This window comes from Lynx rufus, unplaced genomic scaffold (assembly GCF_022079265.1).
Source record: "Lynx rufus isolate CCGP_SWC_20201006 ecotype Redwood Valley unplaced genomic scaffold, mLynRuf1.p SCAF_2, whole genome shotgun sequence".
NCBI classification, from domain to species: Eukaryota; Metazoa; Chordata; class Mammalia; order Carnivora; family Felidae; genus Lynx; species Lynx rufus.
Window position 1 is genome coordinate 39,385,172 of NW_025814834.1, and position 27,329 is coordinate 39,412,500.

Here is a 27,329-nt window from a genome sequence, read left to right on the forward strand (position 1 = left end):
CAGTGTTGCTCTTGGAACCTCTTTTCTGGTATCAGTTACGTGGAAAATCCTCCCCATCCCCACCAAATACTCAGAAATTTTGTAACAGTTACAGGATTAGAGGAAAAATTAGATCCTTGAAAAGAATATTCAGGTTGTGTAAAAGCCTGAAGGAAGCTTGTATTAGGCACAACAGTAGGTACTTATACTCTAAATATGAACAAACCTGCTGAAGGAAGTTACAATGTTGTAGAGGAAATAGACATACAACAAACCGATAAATTACAATAGGACTCGGTAAATATTGTAGTGAGCTACGGAAGTAGAACAGAGAACGAAATGATGAAATTCTTTCACCGTGGAGGTTGGGGAAGAGAGGAAAATCAAGGGAAAGCTAGTTACAAAGAGGAAGAGACTATGTGAATTCATTTTGAAGGATGAGTAGTAGGAGTCTGCCAGGTGAACAATGTAGGTCAAAGAATTCCAGGTAGAAAAAGGTAACACGTAGAAGGGTGTGAGGTATGAAAATGGCATGGTATATTTTCACAACTAGGACTGATTTGTGTTCCTTTCACACTCTGAGGAAAGAGGACTTGTGTAGAGATTATCCAGGAACTAGAATCCTATATTCAGCTGTAAAAGCACCTTTTCTTCTAAAAGTTGTGGAAGAATAGTGAAAATGTCTTTTACTTGTAGCTTTTCATGCTGAGTGAAATATTTATTTTAATTTCATAGCTATTTTCCCTGCCTCCAAACTGCCCTCTGAGCTCGTATCAGTTCTACTTCCCTTTTTTCTCCTAATACTACCTCTCACCACACTCATCTGATTTACAGAGGACGTACCCGGAATATTAGTGGAGCCATTAGATATGAATGCCTCAACTTCTTGCCTCTACATGTCTCAACTCACCTCTTTATGAACCCCTCATCCTTGTCTCTCTGCATTTTTCAGAGGGTGAGAGTCTATCACACCACTCAAAGTTCTTCTCTTTGCCTATGGGCTCAACCTCATTGCCCTCCATCCTTCTGGAGCTGGTTGGGCCAGTCATCCGTCTCCTCTGTATCTCACTTAAATCTCTCCTTTGCTGTGGCTTCTGCCTTTCAAACTTAAAATCGTGTTCAAAACCCTCTTTCGTCTTCCACCTCCTCCCCCCGACTTCAACCCAGCCTCATCACCATGTTATTTCTCTCTCTTTCATCTCACAGCCAATCTTCTTGAAGAAATTTCTACACATTTTACCTGGACTTTTTTAGCTTCCATTACTTTTTTTTTTTTTTTTTAACTTCACAGTAAGTTCATTATATTGGCCACAACCAAAATGAGTAGGAGATATTTGCGTATGACCAGAAGTTTCTGAACATATAGACCCATTTTAACCATTCCCTGCAAGTAGAGTGAATCACTCTCTTATTTAGTAACACCTTTTTGGTGTTATCTCAACTGAATCTCTGGTAAGGCTCCTAAAATTCTAGATTAGAAGTGATTGTTTATGGTCCTGTCTTTTATATAGTATTATGAACTGCTTGAGAATCATTATTATATCTTCTCTACTTCTCTATCTCTGTCACTTAATATTATAGTTGGGTATGCAATAGATGATTGTTAAACGTGTATTGAATGAGTATGGACACAAATTTGCTTTTAATTTTTTAGATCTCATACAGATAAGAGCATCTTTATTTTTCATGTAATGGCACATTTTAAAAAAAATTTAGTTAACATACAGTGCAATATTGGTTTCTGGAGTGGAATTCAGTGATTCATTGCCTACAAACAGCACTCAATGCTCATCACAACAAGTGCCCTCCTTAATACCCATCACCCATCTAGCCCACCCCCCAACCACCTTCTTCCATCAACCCTTAGTTTGTTCTCTATCATTAAGAGTCTGTTAGGGCTTGTTTCCTTTTTTTTACCTTCTTTTTCTCATTTCCATATGTTCATCTATCTTTCTTAAATTCTGCATATGAGTGACATCATATGGTATTTGTTTTTCTCTAACTGACTTATTTCACTTAGCATAATACACTCTAGCTCCACCCACATTGTTGCAAATGGGAAGATTTCTTTTTTTTTCTTTTTTTGATGACTGAGTAGTATTTGCAATGGCACAATTATTTATTTATTTATTTATTTTTAACGTTTTTTTATTTTATTTTTGGGACAGAGAGAGACAGAGCATGAATGGGGGAGGGGCAGAGAGAGAGGGAGACACAGAATCGGAAACAGGCTCCAGGCTCTGAGCCATCAGCCCAGAGCCTGACGCGGGGCTCGAACTCCCGGACCACGAGATCGTGACCTGGCTGAAGTCGGACGCTTAACCAACTGCGCCACCCAGGCGCCCCTGCAATGGCACATTTAAATAGTATATAGGGATGTATTTAGGAATAAAATTGAATTACATAAGATTAATTTTGTTTGGTGTTTCAGATTATGTGATGAATTTGAGAAGATAGCTGAAAAAGCTCTTAGCACTCCTCCAAATACAGCAGAACTAATGGAAATGAAGGTATTATTTATAAACTTTTTATAGCCGTATGTGTATAAGTTAATTGTTTTTTCCCCAGCTGTTATTGTCAACATGATAATACAATAACAAGTCACTCCAAAAGTTAAGAGGCTTAAAATCATGCACTGTTTTGTTTTGTTATTCTTAGCTCATGAGTCTGAAGTTTGGTGATTCAGGCTGGGTACTCACAAGCCAGTTCTGGTAACGATTGGGTCACTCACTCAACTGCGTCAGCTAGTTCTCAGTTGGGTTGACTGGTGTAACTCTCTTTGGCAATTTGACTCTGCTCCACTTGTTTCTTACACTCTGGCAGGCTCACTGGGCGTGTTCTCAAGGCATGGTGGAGACACAAAAGCAAGTCCAGGTGTACGTGCTTTTCAAGTTGCTCTGGGTACCACATTAGCTAACATTTCATTGGCCAAAGCAGGTCACATGGCCACAGTCAGCCTGAGAAGACACCACAGGGCAGAGTTTTCACCACTGGGGGAAGTGAAATTTTGGAGCTCTTCGTGTAATTGAAATGCCATTGCACTTTCCGTTGAAATTCAAATTTTGATTGAAATCCTCCTCAGTGGAGGAGAATTTACATCTTGAGAATATTACATCATAACATATGTTTCTACATTTATTTAGAACTGTAAACCTATCCTTCAATAAAGTATTGTAGTTTTCCTCATACAGGTGTAGCCCATTTCTTATGAAATCTGCCCGTAGCTGTATTTTCATTTTTGTCATTAAGGAAAGTGTTGTAGGGCTGGTGTCCGCTGCAAATTTGCACTTTTACATTTGTTGCGGTGGTGGGGATTTGACTAACAGTTGTCTCCCCAGCTAGTCCAGAAAGTCTCTGAGGGCAGAGCCCCAGTCTGTTGACCCCGTCAGGTACAGAATTTCCAGCACCTGGCATGATGTCAGGCACAGTAGTAGGTGCCCCCAAATGCTATTCTGAAAGAAGAGAGGATATTATCTGTTTTATCTCTCCCAGAAAACCATAACATTCTCTGGTTTTCTTTCTTTTTTTTTTTTTTTTAAATATTTGTTTGTTTTTGAGAGAGAGAGAGAGGGAGGGAGGGAGGGAAGGAGAGGGACAGAAAAGTGGAGGGGTAGAGAGAGGGGGAAGACACAGAATCTGAAGCAGACTCCTGGCTCTGAGCTGTCAGCAGAGCCCAATGCGGGACTGGAACTCACAAACTGAGAGATCATGATCTGAGCCAAAGTCGGACACTTAGCCCACTGAGCCACCTGGGCGCCCCTCTGGTTTTCTTTTCTTTTCTTTTTTTTTTTTTATAATGTTTATTCTTTGAGAGAGACAGACAGACAGATAGAGCACAAGCAGGAGAGGGGCAAAGAGAAAGGGAGATACAGAATCCCAAGCAGGCTCCAGGCTCTGAGCTGTCAGCACAGAGCCCGACGCGGGGCTCAAACTCATGGACCATGAGATCATGACCTGAGCCAAAGTCAGTTGCTCAACTGACTGAGCCACCCAGGTGCCCCATGGTTTTCTTTTTTATGTGTTGCCCAGTATTTGTATTTTTTTCCCCACTGCTGTTGTGAGGAGGTGCTTGGAACCAATGAGAAGTAAATTGTGCTGCAGTCTCCTGTCTTGAACCAGAAGTCTACACTGCTAAGAAGTCTGTACGTATTAATGCAAAGAATCTCCACAGCCTCTTTTTTGACTTGAGCTGTTCATTAAAATGCCATTTGTAATTTTTATTTTCCTGCAGGCTTATATTCAGAAAGTAGAGACGACTGACATGGTTGAATTGGAACAGAGACTGGTGGATTCTAAAAACTGCCTTGCCTTCCTCATCGAGTGCACCAACTTCTCTCCAGCAGACATCAGGCTAAATAATAATGTTTTCCAATGGTATGGAAGAATGGATGAAATTTTTGATGAGCACAGGAAAATCATTAAAGAAAAAACAGAACAATATCAAGAAGGTCTTAAGGTTGGCATCATAGATATTTTAAATTATTTTCATTTTCTGGAAATGTTTAAGTTTTAACCTCTTACATAGCATTGTCAACTCTGTTTCACGGGGTCACATATATAAGCTTTCTCATATCATCAATTTTAGTAGAAGATGGTATATATACTGCATCGATATGGTATCCTTTCTTGATTTTCAAGGGCAAAAACTTCTAATATATTGCTCACAAATGACCATTAATAAAAATAGTGTTTATCTTATACAGCTTATAGCACTCTTTTGAGTTATTTTTACTGTGTAACATCAAAGCTCTTTTGGTGAAGAGCTTCATAGTCACTCAAACTCACCTCATAATTATGCCCAGAGTCTTTGCTCTGACATTCAGTGACTCTTACCATTTTGTGTGTCTTTCATAGAGGATGATTTGGGATGTCCCCTCGTCTACTTGTCCAGCTTCATTTTCTACCTCCTCCACTCCTTGTTCTTGACTTCTCAGCAACCCTGAGCAACTTTTAGGTCCCTGCCTTCCTACACCTCTCCTCTCTTGCACATTCTCTTCATTGGCTTGTGAGCACACAGCTGGCCCACACACGTTCTTGTCTATCTGTGTACCTGATTGACTTTCTCAGAATTCTGCTCAACCAGACCTCAATTCTGCCTCTCTGGTTCCATTACACTTTTAACACATCTCCACTGGACCAAGTACCTGATTGTTTATGTTATTATCGGCAGGTACATCTCCCCAGTAGATGGTCAGCTCTTTGACAGCAGGGCTGTTTGATTTGTTCCTTTCCTCCATTTATACCCATGGGCCGGTGCAGTGCCTCACACACTACAACAGTGTGAGCACTCCATAGCTATTGTATCAATAAACGGCTTAGTATTTTCAGTTTCATTTCACAGATGAAGAAACGGAGGTTCCCAAAGTGAAGAGACTTGTGCCTGGTCAGCCAGGAGAGATGTCCTTTGATAGAAAGTCTAGCCTCTTCCTATCACATTACAGAAAATACAATTAATTCAGGGGATCGTTGTTTAGAGAATAATTGATAGGCTTAAACAAAAACCTTTATTTTAACCTGTAGTCTAGGGGCACCTGGGTTGCTCAGTTAGTTGAGCACTCGACTCTTGATTTTGGCTCAGGTCATGATCTTGTTGTTCCTGAGATTGAGCCCTGCATGTGGGTTCTGTGCTGAGTGTGGAGGCTGCCGGGGATTCTGTCTCTTTCTCTCTGCTCTTCTTCCACTTGCGCACGTGCACGCTTTCTCTCAAAAACAAAACAAAAAAACAAAACTTAAAAACAACAAAAACAACCTGTAGTCTATATTTCTGTTGTCCATTTAGGTCATTTCAGAATTTTCTAAACCTGTAGAAAACATCATGATAGTATTAGACAAAGAAGTTACACTATAATAGATTTTTTGGAAATTGCTAGGTGGCCCAGAATTATCTACACTTTGTTGTAAAGTTTACCATTCTAATTTTTTTTTTTTAATGTTCATTTATTTTTGAGACAGAGGGAGACAGAGCGTGAGTGGGCGAGGGGCAGAGAGAGAGGGAGACACAGAATCTGAAACAGGCTCCAGGCTCTGAGCGGTCAGCACAGAGCCCGATGCGGGGCTCGAACTCACGAACCGTGAGATCATGACCTGAGCTGAAATCGGATGCTCAACTGACTGAGCCACCCAGCCGCCCCAAAGTTTACTATTCTGGAAACTACACATAATATTGATGAATTTCATCCTCTCATTTTCTTTCCCCAACTGAGCCAGCGCAGTAAAATTGCCATGAACTAAAGAAGACAGAAATAAGCCTAGATAATCCATAAAATATAAAATCTATTTTTGAATAACCCAGATTTGACTTTGAATATTTTATTAAGAGGCATTTTTTTAAGAGCCATTTAATTTGGAGTGCCTTACCAGTGACAATTTTGTAATGAGCTTTTCTCATTACACAAAACAAACCTGTTTTATATTGGAAGGCTATAGTTTTTAGTTTTTAAAATCTGGATTTACTTACCTTGTCCTTGCACATTTCCTGTGAAAAAAGCCCATAGGACAAGGAAAATAACCTTGGAATATTTTGTGTTAGGATTGAAAGTTGAAAAACTACTGAATTCAGAACACAATTAAAGAAAGTCTGTCTTGGGGCGCCTGGGTGGCGCAGTCGGTTAAGCGTCCGACTTCAGCCAGGTCACGATCTCGCGGTCCGTGAGTTCGAGCCCCGCGTCAGGCTCTGGGCTGATGGCTCGGAGCCTGGAGCCTGTTTCCGATTCTGTGTCTCCCTCTCTCTCTGCCCCTCCCCCGTTCATGCTCTGTCTCTCTCTGTCCCAAAAATAAATAAAAAAAAAAAACGTTGAAAAAAAAAAAAAAAAAGAAAGTCTGTCTTTTTCCATTGTTTATAAAAATGCCAGGGATCTCTTTATAGCCCTTAAAAAAGTGGAACTTTCTCTTAACCCCATACTTGATGATTATAAATTAAAAAATTCTTCTAAATCGTTTGTTAGCATACATTCTTTAGCATACTAAAGCATAATACCATTGTTTAACACATTCTTATTTTGTTGGTTAGAATTTCTTACATTGATAGTATAAGTTTAACTTTGTCTAATTTGTCAATTATAGGAACTCAATCCATTATTGTTAAATCTTTTTTTAAAAATTTTTTTAGCGTTTCTTTATTTTTGAGACAGAGAGAGACAGAGAGAGACAGAACATGAATGGGGGAGGGGCAGAGAGAGAGGGAGACACAGAATCAGAAACAGGCTCCAGGCTCTGAGCCATCAGCCCAGAGCCCGAGGCGGGGCTCGAACTCATGGACCGCGAGATCGTGACCTGAGCTGAAGTCGGACGCTTAACCGACTGAGCCACCCAGGCGTCCCCATTATTTTTAAATCTTGACTGTTAAAAATTCTGCATGTTTTAGATCCCTGCCCTCTTCCAGATCATTCCTTTCTTTACATTTTGCCAGTGATAATAATTCTGATAATCCTTATAAATATTTAAATTTTCTTGGGATGTCTAGGGGTTTTGCCTTTAAAAAGTTGTAACAACAAATATTATTTGTACTAGTTACGGTGTGAACGGTTTGTGGAGGAATTGGAGAGTTATGCGAAACAGTCAGAAGAATTTTACTCCTTCGGAGACCTTCAGGATGTACAACGATACCTGAGAAAGGCTCAAACACTGAATGGAAAGTTGGATTTAGCAGCAGACAAGGTATAATTTAAAAATTTTTAAGAGGATGAATTAGTTGAAAAGAAAGAGCATTGAGTCTGTACCGTGTATTCACCTTTTAAAAATAGATTCAAGTATAAGTGTAACTACCTTTACAGAATAATATAAATGGCACAAATATCACTACATTGTACCCCTAAAACTAATATGATACGATAGGTTAACTCTACTGGAATTAAAATTTTAAAAAACAAATGACAAAAATAGATCTTACAGACAAGCTTCAAGGAGAAGCAGCTTTGTTTTTTTTCTTTTGATAGTTATAACATTCCAGTGGCCTTCATCTTTTATTTGAGAGATAGTTCTATCTCCATCTGCTTATTTTTAATTTTGTGTCATTTAATCATTTATATTATTTGCTAGCACCTGGTTACTACTTAAGTTTGCCTATCTTCACAGAAGCCAGTGTAGATTTGGTGGCCACGTTTTTAAATTAGGCCCATTATCTTCTCCCATCAAGCCACATTGTTCCCAATATTGCTGTGTCAGAAGTCAGCTTTCTCATCAGAAGAAGCTGGAGGGGGAAAAGTCACACCCTTTGCCAAATAAGATGTTTGAGATTTTTAATTGCATTTTTTTATAAAAAGGGGGAATATGAAAACAGACCATATTATGATGCTTTCCCGTTTTTCTTACATTGAAAGATTTTAGTATCAGTTCAGGGAATTAAATAGTTTATAATAGTCACAAATATGTAAACACATGTTGAGAAAAGAGAAACTGTAGTTTTAAAATTCTATAGCCACTGGAATTTTGGGTAACCTGTGTAATTTATATACCTAACTCACACTTTTCGATTCTATACATTTCTCCTCTAAACCACCCATATCCTCACATACTTCACTGCTAAACAAAAAGGAAATTAATGCTTTCTTGGCCTCTTCTTATCCTACACATCTTCAGACTCGTCTTCTCTATGTAAGCATCTATTCACCATGATCCCTTGCCTCTAAGTTGTAGCGTTGTAGCATTTTCAGCATATACTTTTCATTTATATTAAAGAGCTACTAATCCAAGACCTCTTTTCTACTGCCATATTTTATTGTTGAACAGTTGCAACTGACTCCTGGGAGTTGGTATTTTGCAATATAGTACTTTTTTCCTCTGTTTTCCAGAGTACCTGATACAATCCTATACATATTGAAAACACTTAAGTTCTTGTTCGTTAATAAATGATGCTCTATCCTCAATATATCTGGATGGGCAAAGATTTCTTTATATATGTTGTTACTATTTTAACTAACCTAACCAGATAGTGTTCTCTGGAAAATGCAGTAAAAAAGAAATAGAAAACAGAGATTACTGCTCAGTATTTCTGGATTATGGCCAGATTTAAGTTTAACTTTGGGGTTTAGTGAGGGTTTTGGGGTCACATTTGATAAAAAATATTTAAAAAATTAATACTGATTATCATTCACTTCCAGAATAATAAATCTAATATCTGTCATTCTAGATTGAGCAATTTAATGCTGAAGAAGAGGCATTTGGTTGGCTACCGTCAATATATCCTCAACGCAAAAAAATCCAAGATGGCTTGAACCCTTATCTTCGTCTTTATGAAACTGCTGTTGAGTTTAGCAACAAATACCGAGGATGGACTGAAGGACCATATCATAAGGTGAATCCAGACCAAGTAGAGATAGATGTTGGAAATTACTGGAGAGGACTATATAAACTGGAAAAAACCTTCCATGATTCTCCAAATGCGTTGGCAATGACAAAAAAAGTAAAAGCAAAGGTGGAAGATTTCAAGCAGCACATTCCTCTCATTCAAGTGATCTGTAATCCTGGTTTGCGCCCCAGGCACTGGGAGGCCATGTCCAATGTTGTTGGTTACCCACTGCAGCCAGCAGATGACTCCACCGTCTTCTCTTTTTTAGACATGAATTTGGAACCCTATTTAGATAGATTTGAAGGTATTAGTGAAGCAGCTAGCAAAGAATATACTCTCGAAAAGGCCATGGACAAGATGACTAATGAGTGGGATGCAATGGAATTTGTCATTCTTCCTTATAGAGAAAGTGGGACATTTATTTTGTCATCAGTTGATGAAATTCAGATGTTGTTGGATGACCACATTATTAAAACACAAACTATGCGAGGATCTCCTTTCATTAAGCCTTACGAAAAACAAATAAGGTAACGTAATATTTATATGACGCGTCAATGCTGTTATCAAAATTGTAACTTGTAGGTAATATACAGTTCTTTTTGAAAATCGATTCTGCAGTTCATACTTAATATTTTAAATAGTAGTTTGTAAGGTTTGATAACCTTCTTTGCTTTTGGAATAGTACTTATTCCTTCGCTATGGTCTATAGTCATAACAAAGGTAGTGGACAATCAGCCTCCAGATATTCATTTAAAAAAATTTTTTTTTCAACGTTATTTATTTTTGGGACAGAGAGAGACAGAGCATGAACGGGGGAGGGGCAGAGAGAGAGGGAGACACAGAATCGGAAACAAGCTCCAGGCTCCGAGCCATCAGCCCAGAGCCTGACGCGGGGCTCGAACTCACGGACCGCGAGATCGTGACCTGGCTGAAGTCGGACGCTTAACCGACTGCGCCACCCAGGCGCCCCTAGATATTCATTTTTATTGCCTACAATCTGATCCTCTATGTTTGACTCAAAAATCATTTCACATCTATGTACATAGTTTGTAGAACACATAAACTATGAAATTGAAGATAATGTCATTTTCCAAATATACTAATTAGGTTAGGGCAGATGATCCTTGAAAGTTGATTGTAATTTTCACTCCTGTACAAGATGGATGGCTGGGTAAGTGCAGACGTATGAATATTATGACTCTAGTCTGGAGTTTCAGGCATCTGACATGGATGATTATATTAAATCCTTGTCCTGTCCATTTTTAAAATTTTTGTGATTTGTATTAAGCAGTTTATATTTTACCTTAAAAATGAGAGTAAATCCTGGGGCACCTGGGTGGCTCAGTTGGTTGAGCATCCAACTCTTGATTCTGGTTCAGGTCATGATCTCATGGTTCATGAGTTCGAGCCCCATGTCAGGCTCTGGGGGATTTTCTTTCTCCCTCTCTCTCTGCCCTCCCCGGCTCACGTGTACATGCTGCCTCTCTCTCTCTCTCTCAAAATAAAGAAATAAACTTAAAAAATAAAAGTAAATCCAAATCAGACTACCATCTTCAGTGTGAATTTGTACGACAAGGGAAAGCTAACTGCTTGGTAGTATCTGCCTCTGGTTATTAATGAATTATCCTAAACTCGAGTATGCCCTGACTTTGGCCCAGTCACTCTGGTTGCTCTGCCTCCTACCTTGCTTGCTCCCAAATGTTCGTCAAGAGTAATTTTTAATACTACTCTAAAAGTGGGGCGTCTGGGTGGCTCAGTCGGTTAAGCATCTGACTTATGCTCAGGTCATGATCTCACAGTTCATGAGTTCAAGCCCTGCATTGGGCTTTGTGCTGACAGCTAAGAGCCTGGAGCCTGCTCAGATTCTGTCTCCCTCTCTCTCTGTTCCTCCCCCACTTGCACTCTGTCTCTCAAAAATAATAAAGATATGTTAAAAAAATAAAAAAAAACTACTCTAAAAGTGGCATATTCAGATTCTATTTTTAAGGACTCTACATGCGATCATTAGCTCATAGGAAATTTTCTGTATCCATCAGGGATTAGATGGAGAAAAAGGAAAGAACAACAGAAGGTAGAGGCATTCATTTCTTCTTATAAAAGGAGGTTAAACAAATTCATTGATAAATGTTGCAAGGAAGTACTTTAGAAAAGCATTTGATAATGCCCAGTGACTTTCAGAAACTTCTATTTATATATCTTTGTTTTAACAATCTAAAATTACAGATCACTAATTATAAATGATGAGTAATGTATTAATATACACATAAAGCTATCCCATCTCTAAGTTCTGTTGCCATTAACCAATCATTCTTCTTGATGGCTATGTTATCTCTTGTAGCATTGTGGTTGCAGTTCTCTGGGTTCAGATCTGGGTCTATTATTTATTACTGAACTTAAACCTGGTACTTACCTCTATGTACCTTAGTCTCCCCATTGGTAAGCATATTATACTGGACCCTATAGGATTATGAAGCGGGAGCAAATCCATACAGAGACCTTAGAATGTACTTAATGAAATTATTAGTTTATGGTATCATTATGATATTTATTCTTGAGGAAATCTTGTCATTATTTTTGTTCTCCATATTTAGAAATGAATGCTGGTTAAAAATGCTTCCTACTCATGAATGACACACTATTATATTTTAAATTATGTAGATTTTTCTTTAAAGGCCAGTTACATCTTATGAATTGAAATACTGTAGTCTGGAAATAAAGGTTTTTTTGGGCTCAATTTTGTTTTTTAAAAAGAATGTTAAAGGAAATGAGTCATGGATGTAACTACCTTTCCTAAGAAGTTCAGAGTGCCCTTCGCTGAGAACATCATTACTGTCCCCAAAATCTAATTTTTCAATTTGTACCCCCTAGCCATGGAATTGAATTGCAGAAAGGTTTATTGCTATGACATATACAGAAACCAGCCCATCTGTAGGTAGTTATATCTGAATGTGTGTTTTAGTATCAACATAAACATTGATGCTATTATTCTAAGACATATTTTGTACAACCAATTTGGTGATTTATCATTGAATGACGGTAGGTAGATGAATGAAAATGGAAATAAGAGCACAGCATACAAGATTGACAATCTAGGCACCGTTGTGAGTTTTGTCATATGAAACATTGCTTGATTTGCTGTTGAACCACTGTGTTTTGCTTCTCAGAGAATGGGAGGGCAAGCTCCTGCTGCTTCAAGAAATTCTGGATGAATGGCTCAAAGTCCAAGCCACATGGCTATATTTGGAGCCTATTTTCAGTTCTCCAGACATCATGTCTCAAATGCCCGAAGAAGGAAGACGATTTACAGCTGTGGATAAAACATGGAGAGATACAATGAAAAGTGTCATACAAGTAGGTAAAAATCTCTGAGAATGTAATTATTCGGTTGAAGTGACGTGATTTTTTCAAAACAATCCGAATAAGTCATTTTCTCTTCCCCCACATATGCTCACTTTTCAGATATTATTTTAGAATCCCAGGAGCAAGAAATATCAAAACTAGCTAGATATCTTCTGATATCCTTGAGGTCCGAAGTAATTTGAATTATTTGATGACCTATGGTTCTATTAGTGGTGCCTATGGGATGCTCTGCTAGGAAGACATTGTACACAGAGCTCGATGTCCCCCTCTATTCTATGTCCCTTTGTTACGGGCTGCACCACCACTGAGATACACTGTGGTGGAAACATGCTAGCGTGCCACTCAATCATTGTTTCTCTTTAGGCATCTAAAAGATGAGTTGCAAAGATAAATTTAAAGAGACCAATAAATACAAACAAAATGCAATCGATCAGTCAAAACACAAATACTGTGGAGGAGAACTTACAATTTTAGTTAAGGATGGAATTCGGTAAATCCTAGTAACAGTGAAAAAGATACGATTTTTTTTTGTTCAATGCAAAAGACATTTACTGCCCACAAAGCACAGTTTGTATGTTACCAGGAAGTTAACATTAAAATAGAAGAAATATTAGTTATTAAATTATAGTCATTAAATGAATGTAAATTTATCCATTGGTGTTTTTGATCAAATACAATATTATAAGGTAGGATGAGTATTATCTTAAAATTTTCCTACCCTAAAATACAAATACACATAATTTTATTACTTAAACTTTGAAAACTGTGACTATAATCCTAAATACTAACAATACTATATCAACGTCAACTATATATCTGCTAGGAAAATATTCAGAAAGATAGACATGGATTGAATAAGTTTATTTCATTTTATGTAATAATACTTGAAACAAATCTCTGTATAACCTAAACTTTTGTAAAATTAATCACACTGGAAGTCTATATTTAAAGGACCTATAGTGAGTCACACTGTAATACATTTAATCATCTCTAACGTATTTAAAAAATTTAGCCTTTCATATATTGTTTCCTTACAATGGGGCAAAACCCTTGTAAAATGTACACGTTTTCATTTGGAAAAGGATGAAGTAGATTTTTTTTTTGGCTGCCGCAAAAGCAAAAGGTAGATGTTTGTATTCTCCTAGTTAAGATAATTTTTAAAATAAAAAATCCATTTTTTTTGTATCTGATCAAAATACTCTTCAAAACCTCATATTGCTAAGGAAATTTCATAAATTTCCCTAGAAAAGGGCAGCTATACTGGGACTGGTAAATTAAGGAGGCAGATTTTCAATTCTATCACACTGCTGAATTAAAAACAAACAAGTACACCTAAAACTGATAAAACACAATATGTTTTTTCTTTTTTTAAGGAAAGCAGACAAAACAACATAACTTACTCTTATTCCCAAATAAGCAGTTTCTTTTGGGTGACACTTCCTTTACTTTTGCTGTAAGACCTGATTGTCTTCCTGAACTGGCTTTCCATTTTCTTTTTCTCAATATGCTAGTATTCAGGACAGCTTTCGTCCATACTCTCCAAAGCTTCGAAAATAAACAACAATCTATATTCGCTCAGGAAGTCGAGTGAGTTGACTTGTATAGTAGAGATGTCATTAGATTAAGTGTTTGATACAAAAAGCCATCACTTTGCATCTGAGGAATTCCTAATAAAGGTTCTTTTAGAACCAGGCAAGAGAAAAGTCTCCGAGGTTAAATCTAGAATGTAAAGGATAATTACATGTTTTGATACCTGCTACCAAAGATCCTTTCTCAAGAGGAGTGAGATTTATTAACCTTTTGATCTAATTCCAGAAATTTTTCAGTCACCATTAATATACTTTTGCCTATGAAGACTTAGCTACACCTGTTTCAAAACCTCAATCTCATGTTCTATCCAAAGCTCTTCTCCTCTGCACAGGGTAGGTAAACCTGAGGTTGCAGTGTTGGGGAGATGTGGGGACTGCTCTCCCATGCTATGTCTCTCCTTCCTGGGCTTGTTGCCTGGTGCTGGGTCAAAGAGAATAAGGGAGAGGGAGGAAGGGGGAGAAAGATAGGAAGAGGGAGAGAAAGAGAGGGCAAGAGTGAGAGAGGATTTACTGATATAACTGATCCAGCCAAATTGGCTGTCCTTTTCATCAGTGGTCATAAGATAGACAACCTCCTGTGAGTGGTGTCCAGGCACTATATCTTTACTGTTGGTCATCACAACTGGTCTAGCTTTTTCATCAGTTGTGGACAGTTGAAGTCCACAGATTGACTCAGTGTGGACAGGTGAAGACCCCTGGATGAGCCCTGGCTGCTAAGAGATTCTGTGTTGAGCATCTCTTCCAGGTTTGTTCATCCTTCGTGAGATCTGGCACCTTCAGCCTGACCTTCCATGGTGGCTATTACCACATTTCTCTCTTGCGTGTGTTTCTAATCTCTGCTACAGCAGTATTTCATAAGTCTTGATTTCATCTAGGGCTTGCAGGAAGGGGGTATCTATCTTCTGTACCTCTTATTAACCTTGAGCACATGCTCTTTGCCCCTTCTTCACCTGGTCATCCCACCAACTGTTTTCTCCCAGTGTTCTTTCCCTGCTCTGGTAGCACTAGAGGAGGTCAGTGCACCCAGTGATGGAGCAGAGTTCCAGTTGGTGAAGATGTTAGCTTCCTCTCTTTGTAGACACTTGCAAACATTTCTAGGGAATCTCTTGGCCCCCTTCCTAACATTCAGAGATGAAAACCAGTTAATTTCATGCCATCTGGAGGTGAAAGAAGTAGATAATCATTCTTCATGTATACCGCACTCGCTCCCAAACTTGACTTTTGACCCTTATGAGTTTTGTGTGTATTCCATATAGGCAGAGGAATGCACTCTTGAACTTCTCCACAAAACTTTCCTTTTGTAGTCTAACCCCATCTTAGTAGACACAAATACCATTCCGCTGGTTGCTCAGATGAGAAACTTAGGAGTCCTTTTCTTTTCTTTTCTTTCTTTCTTTCTTTCTTTCTTTCTTTCTTTCTTTCTTTCTTTCTTTGTCTTTCTATTTCTTTTCTTTTTTCTTTCTTTCTTTCTTTCTTTCTTTCTTTCTTTCTTTCTTTCTTTCTATAATAAATATGACCACTCGGCACCATACATCTCACTTCTTTCTAGTGAGCTGGAAAGCTAAAAACCCCATCTCTCAGAGTCCATAGCATCTAGTTTTTTGGCAGTGAATTGGATTTAGACAACTATAAACACTCATTTGCGGTTTGGAAAGCATAAGTGAAACAGCAGCCACCTTCTCGCCGTCTTAGCGGTTTCTGCTGTCAGGCAAGATCATGAACATGTGACTTTTTTTCCTTTTCCAGCAGGACTTAATGTCTGGTTATCAGTTTGATAGGTGTCCAGGGGCAGTGATGATGGTGGCTCTCTGAGCCCTAGAATCGCAGCCACTATAGTGTGTTGTTGAATGCACAGTTATAGTGGTGTATCCTTTTGTTCTGATCGGGGCAGAAGTAGACATGCTCCTGGAAGTTCAGTTCCACAGTGTCTTAGAAGTCTCTCCTGAAAGCTCAACTTAGGGTGTGCTACCCCAGACCTTCTGATGCTGTTTCAATCACTGAATTCCCTATGTTAAATGTCTTTTTCACCTAATATACCTAGAAGGGTTTTGCACTGAACTCTGAATAAATGTATAAACACCTCAAAGATGGAACTAGGATTGTTTATATGACCCAGTTGGGTTTGAGAATAATGAAAATCTAGTTTCCATTTGAAAATGGAACATTCATGGTACCTGGCATACAGTACACAAATCACTTAAATTATGCCCTTGGTCTCCTGGAATGAAGAGTCTTATTTTACAGGCAATCTTTTGGTGGACCCAGTGGCTGCTGGGATAAGATAATATGGTAGGATCTGGGATAAAAGGGTATGAGATGGGCTGAATTCTTTCAAAGGCACTAGAGAAATCAAGGAATGAAATGGCTTAGTTCAGAGTTGAAAACTAGCTCAAGACATGGTCAGAGGACTAAGGAGCCCCTGTGACTGCAATCAAAAAGCCTCTTATTTCTCGTAGCTACAAGTTGGATGTAGCCAAAAATGAGTGATAGAGTCTGATTCAGGGGGTTGCCAAACTGCAATGTAATTTAATTGCTAGCCTTGCCAGATCTGTTATGTGAAAGGTAGATTACTTATTGGGAAAGAGTAGGATGGTGAGAACCGGAGATGGGGACATTTGAGTTTATTTGATGGACCCTGGGTCCCTGACCGTCCTACTGCTGAGCCTCCCTTGCCAGAAGCCTTGGCAGAAACCTGACAAATATGCAAGGCAGTGTATCCTCAGGCCTACTCCATGAATCCACGTTTTATCTCTTAGTGCTTAAAAGCCTTAATGAGTATCTTACAAGTTTTCCGTTGTCCAGGGATTTCTGATTAGGAAGCTTATGCTTTTGGACGTTTACTGAACTGGCTTGAGCTTAATTCCATTAAGCATATGGAATGGTACTTTCTGTGAAGCTTCCTGCTGGCAGTAATTAGAATGCTTTCTCTCTATACCCAAATTCAAGTTTCAGGCCCCTGATATCACAGGTTTAAAAATGTAAATCAACCAGTAGGTTGTCATTTGAGCTACTGAGAGTAGTGATACTTATGATGCATAAGAAGACACATCAAATTTGGAAAATTGTGTCTTTAACCCACCCCTGACCCCCCAAAAAATACGATGGTTAACAATTCCTTTTCTTCCCCTCCAGGAGACATGAAGTAAATAAAGTGTCAAGGGGCTCACATTAAGTTTCAAATTTCTAGTAGCTTCCTATTAGAACATCCTGCTGTTATGTCCTGAGAACACAGCTGATAAGCTCCATCCTGGTGCAACATGGAGGGTTGTACTTACTTGAGTTCCTCTGTAGGTCTACAGACGAACCTCATCCTGCATTCACTCATGCACTCAACAAATGCTGATGGAATGCCTACTGTGGACTAAGATTTTATGGCAATCCTTAAAGGAACTTAACAGCCAGTTTTATTTTACAATGATAAATAGCTTACCTGAAGGATGGAAGATTATAAACTGTTCATTTTAACTCCATAAAACTGATGGAGTGGAGTAACTGCCTCATGCCTTCCATCCACCTCACCCTACCCCCCAGTAATGTCTGTCTGTCTGTCTCAGTCTCTTCAATAGACAGCTATGGAAGAGAAAATGGAAAGGGTAGTTTCAAGTATACGTGCTTCCCATACTTAGACCATTTTAGGTGCTTCAAATATTTTATCTAACTTGGTCCTCACAACAATTTTGAGAGAGGGCTCTTATTCCCGTGTTAAAGGTAAAATAGAGACTTGGGTTAAGTAAATGACTCAAGGTCAGACAGGTAATAAGGAGGATGGGGGTTTAGAACCAGGTCTGTGCTTTGCTTTATCTGATGCAGTCTTTATTAAGTTCACTTTCTCACAGGAAGAAAGTGAAGGTACTTTACTTTCCAGTCACGAGACGATTAGTTTTATATATTTTTTCCTTAAGTCCACGCACAAAGGTACAGAGATTATTGCCTTTGTTCATTGAGAGCTAGAATGTTTGGTTCAGTCATTGAGCAAATTTGGCTAACTAGGTTTGACCTGAGGAATTCAATAAAAATTTTTTTACTTGAATGTTAGGTGTTTCCAGAAGTATTTCTTTTGTAATTATAATATTTAGGGAAAGAAGTATGAACTGTTGTTTTAAATAACTGAATTTTTCGGGGCGCCTGGGTGGCTCGGTCGTTTGGGTGTCGAACTTCGGCTCAGGTCATGATCTCACAGTGTGTGGGTTTAAGCCCCAAGTGGGGCTCTGTGCTGATGGCTCAGAGCCTAGAGCCTTTTTCGAATTCCTTGTCTCCTTCTATCTGTTTCTCCGCAACACCCCTCCCCGACACCCCCCCATCTCTCCAAAATAAATAAACATTAAAAAATTTAAAAAAATTAGATAGCTGAATTTTTCTTTAGTTTTTAAACCTCAGACCCAAAATAGCAATACTGTAATAAATTCTTTGAAAATAAAACAAATAGGGGCGCCTGGGTGGCGCAGTCGGTTAAGCGTCCGACTTCAGCCAGGTCACGATCTCGCAGTCCGTGAGTTCGAGCCCCGCGTCAGGCTCTGGGCTGATGGCTCGGAGCCTGGAGCCTGTTTCCGATTCTGTGTCTCCCTCTCTCTCTGCCCCTCCCCCGTTCATGCTCTGTCTCTCTCTGTCCCAAAAATAAAATAAACATTGAAAATAAAACAAATATTAATATATGAAAGGGGTTTTTCCATATTTATTAGCAAGTATTCAGTTTCTTTTTTTTTTTTCCAACAAGGAAAGGCATATTCACCAGAAGGTGGCACTCTGAGAACACCATTTTGGATTTTGGATTTAGGAATTCAAGAGTGGTCCTCTATCCTTAATTGGATGAATTGCACATTTAAATGATGATCTGAGTTTTTGTCATGCTTCTTTTTACATGTGTTTTAAAAGTTTATTTAAACATAAAACTGTTAAGAAATAAAATTTCTTTTAAATATTGTCTCTTTAAAGATAAGTTAATATAGGGGCACCTGGGTGGCTTAGTTGATTAAGTAACTGACTTCAGATCAGGTCATGATCCGCAGATTGTGGGTTCGAGCCCCATATTGGGCTTTCTGCTGTCACCACAGAAGCCCCCCTTGGATCCTTTTTCCCCTTCTCTCTTTGTCCCTCCTCCACTCATTTTCTCTCTTTCTCTCTCTCTCAAAATAAATAAACTTAAAAAAAATTAAAGATAATACACCAATATGTTACATATTTCATGTGAACCTGTTTCACTGAGAAAACAGACATTAATGATAATTATTCTTTGAGTAAATTGCTGTTTCTAAGTTATGTTGTTAAAATTCAAAACAAAGCAGGAGTGCCTGGGTGGCTCATTTGGCTAACTGTCCGACTTCGGCTCAGGTCATGTTCTCATGGTTCATGAGTTTGAGCCCTGTGAGCCCCATTTCAGGTTCTGCTGACAGGTCCGAGCCTGGAGCCTGCTTTGGATTCTGTGTCTCCTTTTCTCTCTGCCCCTCTCATGCTCTGTCTTTCTCCCTTTCTCAAAAATAAACGAACATTAAGAAGAAATTAAAAAAAAAATTTAAAAAAAAATTAAAAAAAAAAAAGAAGAAATTAAAAAAAACAGAAAAGTGTATCTTTCCTTTTTGGCTACTTTCAAAGTATATTAACAAAAACATTTTAGAGGGTCCTGCAGAAGAAGAAAATTTCTGTATAGAACAATTTACAGCTGATATTTTTGGTTGATCTCTTAGTCAAGGCTGAGTACTACAAATAAACTAAATTAGTTCTTCTTGAAATTCCATGTTTAATCTTTTAACAACATTTTCTTAATATCTATACATTCTAAAATGTCCTGTTCCTTGTATTAATAAATGTACTAGTGTGTTCTCACAGGTTTATTATTTGGTCTGGTGATTAAAATCTCTAATGTGTTTTAGTACTCTTTCTTTAAAACAAATTTTTTTTTAATGTTTATTTTTGAGAGAGAGACAGAGAGATAGAGTTCAAGCAGGGGAGGGGCAGAGGGGGGAGACACAGAATCCAAAGCAAGCTCTAGGTTCTGAGCTGTCAGCACAGAGACCGATGCAGGGCTCGAACTCACAACTATGAGATCATGACCTGAGCCAAAGTCGGACGCTTAACCAACTGATCCACCCAGGTGCCCCTAGCACCTCTTTCTAACACATTGATGCTTATTTAGTAAAGCACTTTTACTATTCTGTCATTGATGTCAGTGGTGAACATGGAGCTTGGAATTAAAAGGCCAACACTAGACCTGGATGACCTCAGTCAGGTGTTAAGGAAAAAGGAGGAAAAATAATTTTATTTCAACTGTATCTAGAGCATATTTTAATAATGTGTTTCTAAATATTTTCATAAACCCAGTGGTTGTTTGTATGGCTATTTTTATAAATCAATAAACTATTTACTTTTTTAAAATATCAGTTCTTAAGATCAGCTTTCAGTTACAATTCTTACCTTGCATCCCACAGCATAAAAGAAAGCTCTTTTAAATACTTGACTGTGTTTAAATTGCTTCAAACCAAACAGCTCACAGTTGCACTTTTCCGTGATAAAATATTCAAAGGTCCATGCCTTAGAGGTAGCACAGTTTTAGCTTCTAGAGCGTTCAGGAAGAATATACCTGAAACTTAAGTCCTTTAGCAAGCAGTGTTCCTCTGTAGTTCCAAATACAGTTTTTGCAGTGTAAGATTTTTATTGAAAACTCCTTTCTTCACCCTCAAACACTTATATTTTTATCTACAGTTATAAAACAGAGATTGTGTTGTTTTATTATCGATAACAATAATATATGAAGTAATGCTGATTTATCATTTTAGAATACTTTTCTCAATGAACAAAAGACAAACACATCTCATACTATTTTGTTTCCCCCATCCTTCCTGTGAGTTCCCTGTTCTTGCCCCATCCCAGTGCATGAGCGTTCACCCCCCGCATCCCTCTCTTCCTTCCCTCCCCCCCTCACACTCATTTTCTGTCTCTCATGCTTTCCAGTGTAGAATGAGACACTGTGAGCAACATCACTAAGGATCAAGTCAACATGACTCTTACTAATTAAAGAGGCTAGTTAGACCTAGAGTCTGTGAGGCTACTTTTAAAAAATATTCATTTTAAATTTTGGTTGACCTTTGTTTGATTAAAAACAGGCAATCTCAAATACAATAAGAATACAAATAAAGCTAGTATCTAATATTTTTGAATTGGGTGTTTATTTTTAGGATAAACATGTTCTACACGTTGTAACTATTGAGAGAATGCTGGAACGGCTGAAAAAATCAAACGAACTTTTGGAACTCATTCTTAAAGGACTTAATGAATATTTGGAAAAGAAACGTCTCTTCTTCCCCAGATTCTTTTTCTTGTCTAATGATGAACTTCTTGAGATACTGTCTGAGACTAAAGATCCCACTAGGTAAGTAACTTACACACGTAGCACATAGCTAAATTTATCTGCTTAAATTTACTTTTTAAAATAAGGCAGAATAAAAACACATATAATTATGTTCCAGAATATTCCCAGTATTATCAATAACCAATGTAATTATTTAAAATGACATAAGTAACGTTATTGAAGGTGATTTTTCCAAACGTGATAAATCTTGGGGAGGATTTCTAATTTATCCATTTTCTCCTACATATTTTTCAGAACACCTCGCTCTCAGTGGCTTGCAGTGACCGCCGCTGGTGGTGTTCCATTATCTGTCCTTCTAAGTCCACTATAAAAGGGGCAGCCCCCTACATCCGTGTACCACCATCTTTGCGGAAGTTGCTCCTTACCTGAATATCTCTGACTTCTTTTACCTCTTCTAGACTTTTGTGGAAATATGCTCAAAGGTCTGCACCTCAGGAAGACTTTCCCTGACCACTGTATTTAAAATGGCAACCCTTCCAGCACTGCCTAGCCAGTGGATTATCGTCTCCGCTTTTATTTCCTTCGTCCTCTTTTGTAGCATCTGGAACACTCCACCATGTACTTACTTGTTTACTGTCTGATTTCCTCTAGCAGAACATAAGCTCCATGATGGCAGAGAATTTGGACTTCTTTTTCTTCCCTGATGCGGATGCCCAGTTTCTTAGAAAAGTGTGTATGTCTGGTGTACAGCAGACAGTGAATGGAAAGTTATTAAATTTGTTAGTTTTGTGTCTTGTGCCTTCAAAGTAGGAGACAAGGAATCCAGACAAAAAGATAAATTTAGGCTCAAATTTCTTTTCTTCTTTTTTTTTTTTGCTATTTTATATATATATATTTTTAACTTTTATTTATTTTTAAATTTTTATCCAAGTTAGTTAGCATATAGTGCAACAAAGATTTCAGGAGTAGATTCCTTAATGCCCCTTGCCCATTTAGCCCATCCCCCCTCCCACAACCCCTCCAGTAACCCTGTTTGTTCTCCGTATTTAAGAGTCTCTTATGTTTTGTCCCCCTCCCTGTTTTTATAATATTTTCGTTTTCCTTCCTTTATGTTCATCTGTTTTGTGTCTTAAATTCCTCATATAAGTGAAGTCATATGATATTTGTCTTTCTCTGACTATTTTCACTTAGCAGAATACCCTCTAGTTCCATCCATGTAGTTGCAAAGGGCAAGATTTCATTCTTTTTATTGCCGAGTAATACTCCATTGTATGTATGTATATGTACACATACATACATACATACATACGTACATACATACATACCACATCTTTATCCATTCATCCATCGATGGACATTGGGGCTCTTTCCATACTTTGGCTATTGTTGATAGTGCTGCTATAAACATGGGGGTGCATGTGCCCCTTTGAAACGGCATACCTGTATCCCTTGGATAAATACCTAGTAGTGCAATTGCTGGGTCATAGGGTAGTTCTATTTTTCTTTCTTTCTTTTTCTTTTAACGTTTATTTATTTTTGAAGGAAAGAGACAGAGTGTGAGTGGGGGAGGGGCAGAGAGAGAGCGAGACATGGAATCTGAAATGGACTCCAGGCTCTGAGCTGTCAGCGCAGAGCCTGACATGGGGCTCGAACTCACAAACTGTGAGATCATGACCTGAGCTGAAGTCGGTTGCTTAACTGACTGAGCCACCCAGGTACCCCAGGGTAGTTCTATTTTTAATTTTTTGAGGAAACTCCATATTGTTTTCCAGAGTGGCTGCACCAGTTTGCATTCTTACTGGCAGTGCAAAAGAGATCCTCTTTCTCTGCATCCTCGCCAACATCTGTTGTTGCCTGAGTTGTTAATGTTAGCCATTCTGACAGGTGTGAGGTGGTATCTCCTGGTGGTTTTGATTTGTATTTCCCTGATGATGTGTGATGTTGAGCAGTTTTTCATGTGTCGGTTGGCCATCTGGATGTCTTCTTTGAAGAAGTGTTTATTCACGTCTTTTGCCCATTTCTTTACTGGATTATTTGCTTTTTGGGTATTGAGTTTGATAAGTTCTTTATAGATTTTGGATACTAACCCTTTATCTGATATGTCGTCTGTAAATAAATATCTTCTCCCATTCCATCGGTTGCCTTTTAGTTTTGCTGATTGTTTCCTTTGCTTTGCAGAGCTTTTTATTTTGATGAGGTCCCAATAGTTCATTTTTGCTTTTGTTTCCCTGGCCTCCGGAGACGTGTTGAATAAGAAATTGCTGCGGCCAAGGTCAAAGAGGTTTTTGCCTGCTTTCTCCTCGAGGATTTTTTTTTTAATTTTTTTTTCAACGTTTATTTATTTTTGGGACAGAGAGAGACAGAGCATGAACGGGGGAGGGGCAGAGAGAGAGGGAGACACAGAATCGGAAACAGGCTCCAGGCTCTGAGCCATCAGCCCAGAGCCTGACGCGGGGCTCGAACTCACGGACCGCGAGATCGTGACCTGGCTGAAGTCGGACGCTTAACCAACTGCGCCACCCAGGCGCCCCTCTCCTCGAGGATTTTGATGGCTTCCTGTCTTACATTGAGGTCTTTCATCCATTTTGAGTTTATTTTTGTGTATGGTGTAAGAAAGTGGTCCAGGATTATTTTTCTGCCTGTGCTGTCCAGTTTTCCCAGCACCACTTGCTGAAGAGACCGTCTTTATTCCATTGGATATTCTTTCCTGCTTTGTCCAAGATTAATTGGCCATACGTTTGTGGGTCCATTTCTGGGTTCTCTATTCTGTTCCATTGATCTGAGTGTCTGTTCTTGTGCCAGTACCATACTGTCTTGATGATTACAGCTTTGTAGTACAGCTTGAAGTCCAGGATTGTGATGCCTCCTGCTTTGGTTTTCTTTTTCAAGATTGCTTTGGCTATTCAGGGTGTTTTCTGGTTCCATATTTTAGGATTATTTGTTCTAGCTCTGTGAAGAATGCTGGTGTTATTTTGATAGGGATTGCATTGAATATGTAGATTGCTTTGAGTAGTATTGACATTTTAACAATATTTGTTCTTTCTATCCAGGAGCATGGAATCTTTTTCCATTTTTTTGTGTTTTCTTCAATTTCTTTCATAAGCTTTCTATAGTTTTCAGTGTATAGATTTTTCACTTCTTTGGTTAAATTTATTCCCAGGTATTTTATGGTTTTTGGTGCAATTGTAAATGGGATCGATTTCTTTTTCTCTTGCTTCATTGTTTGTGTATAGGAATGCAACCAAGTTCTGTGCATTGATTTTGTATCCTGCCACTTTGCTGAATTCATGGATCAGTTCTAGCAGCTTTTGGGTAGAATATTTTGGGTTTTCCATATAGAGTATCATGTCATCTATGAAGAGTGAAAGTTTGACTTCCTCCTGTAGGCTCAGGTTTCTATCTGAATTTTTATATTCTGATTCTTTATTGCCTATTGAAAGATGAGTTCATTTGGTTATTAGTAATGTGCCCAGAATGAGGGGTTTAGTCACTTCCATCTATGTTACAATGATTACAGTTGGATACGTTCAAAGCTATTGATTTAGTAAACTGTAAAGTACTTAAAGTGCAAAACCTAGTTCATAATTTGTGAGCAGTCTCTGAAGATCCCAGTTGAAAAAGCTAGTTTTGTGCATTTGAAGATTCTTCCAATTAGTGTATTATCTGTTAGTCAAGATTGGTTTGTTCCTTATGTTGCTTTTAACATCTTTCAGTTTATTGGGTTGGAAACAAAGCCTCGTGGGTGTCTCCTCTGTAGCTCTTATTATAATTGTAGTTTTACAGATCTTTTTTGTGATTATTCAATTAATGATGACCTCCTACTGGACTGTATAATCCATACAGACAGGGACTGTGTCTTTTTCCCTCAGCCTTTCATCTCCAGCAGCATCTAGCAGGGGCCTGACACGTGATGCACATTTATAAATTGTGAGTAAAGATTGGTACACAAAGAACACTGATGTTAAGGAACTGCTTTAATCTGATTAATTCTCTTGAACATTTTTTCCCCTGACAGGGTGCAACCTCACTTGAAGAAATGTTTTGAAGGAATTGCAAAGGTAGAATTTACAGAAACACTTGATATTACTCACATGAAGAGTAGTGAAGAAGAGTTGGTGGAACTCACAGAGACCATTTCAACAGCCAAAGCCAGAGGTCAAGTGGAGAAGTGGTTGGTTGAATTGGAGAGAGTTATGATTAAGTCCATCCACAAGGTACTCAGCTATATTTATTATTATTTCTAGTAAAGATATGGAATATTAATGTATCATAGGGGCGCCTGGCTGACTCAGTAGGCAGAGCATGCAACTCATGATCTTAGGGTTATGAGTTTGAGCCCCACATTGGGGGCAGTGATTACAGTAAAAATGTCTGGTTAATAAATGCACTGTTTTTAGATAGAAATTGAGTCCTGAATTACCAATTAAATTGTAATATATAGCTCAAAGACAAAATCTATGAAATTAATTTCATAGGGACCCACTTGAAAAGTGGGACAAAATAGCATCCATACTACAGAAAACTTGGGTTTCTTGGGTTTTAGTAATAAATCCTGTTTCTTGCAGCTACAAGTTATTTCTTTGATCATTAATTAAATACACCTTGGTCTACAGAGTCTGTATTTAGTTGTCTTGCATGCATTTCTCTATAGTTTTACATTATTCTCCTTGATATATACGTTTCTGAGGTGAGCCTTTTTGTCCTATGTATATAAAAAATATGTACCAAAATGTTAGAAAATCACAAATACTTCTTATAATTAATAACTTCATATTTTCCACATCTCCTAAAACATCAACTCAATCATTTGTAATTATTTTTATTAGTAGAAAATTTCAAGTCATGGAAACAAATACAGATTAATTGAGCAGTTAAATTCATCTTTTACTCTACTATGGACTTAGCATTCAAGTTGCTCATAAGAATAAAAATCATGATTGAATTGGGGATCATGAGAGCAGGATTGAGAAGGAATATGGCATCATGTTCTTTTTTTTTTTTTTTTTTTTTTTTTAATTTTTTTTTTCAACGTTTACTTATTTTTGGGACAGAGAGAGACAGAGCATGAACGGGGGAGGGGCAGAGAGAGAGGGAGACACAGAACCGGAAACAGGCTCCAGGCTCTGAGCCATCAGCCCAGAGCCCGACGCGGGGCTCGAACTCACGGACCGCGAGATCGTGACCTGGCTGAAGTCGGACGCTTAACCGACTGCGCCACCCAGGCGCCCCTATGGCATCATGTTCTAATTAACAACAGTTTTCATTAATTTTTCAGATTCTCTCACACATTGTTGAAAAAAATTCATTGGAATCCAAGTGTTTAATGTATATAATGTGCTTTCTTCTTAAATATAGTTTTAATATCTGCGTGCATAATAGTTTTTCAATAGATGTAAAGTCATTTGGAGTTTTTCATTTCTCCCTATTGTGGGTTAAATTAGAGTGAATGTCCTTATGGATATAGTTGGTTTCTTTGAATGAATTCTTTCTCATGATAAGTTCTCATATGTAGGACCACTAGGTCAAAGAGACAAGGTTTCGGGACGCCTGAGTGGCTCAGTTCGTTAACCATCCAACTTCGGCTCAGGTCATGATCTCACAGTTTGTGGGTTTGAGCCCCACGTCAGGCTCTGTGCTGACAGCTGGAAGCCTGGAGCCTGCTTCAGATTCTGTGTCTCCCTCTCTCTCTCTGCCCCTCCCCCACTCATGCTCTCTCTCTCTCTCTCTCTCTCTCTCTCTCTCTGTCTCTGTCTCTCAAAAAATGAATAAATGTTAAAAAAGAAAATTAAAATTTAAAGAGACAAGGTTTCAC

At 38.3% G+C, this 27,329-nt stretch overlaps 1 protein-coding gene across 1 annotated transcript in view; it reads left to right on the plus strand.

Moving 5' to 3' along the window:
* DNAH7 (dynein axonemal heavy chain 7) overlaps positions 1-27,329 on the plus strand; it is a 251,476-nt gene that overhangs the window by 43,524 nt on the left and 180,623 nt on the right. The window contains exons 14-20 of the mRNA XM_047084071.1: positions 2,411-2,489; positions 4,211-4,435; positions 7,489-7,635; positions 9,107-9,792; positions 12,430-12,616; positions 21,384-21,577; positions 25,533-25,731. Of these exons, the coding sequence (XP_046940027.1) occupies positions 2,411-2,489; positions 4,211-4,435; positions 7,489-7,635; positions 9,107-9,792; positions 12,430-12,616; positions 21,384-21,577; positions 25,533-25,731 (1,717 nt within the window). The remainder of the gene's footprint in view (positions 1-2,410; positions 2,490-4,210; positions 4,436-7,488; positions 7,636-9,106; positions 9,793-12,429; positions 12,617-21,383; positions 21,578-25,532; positions 25,732-27,329) is intronic.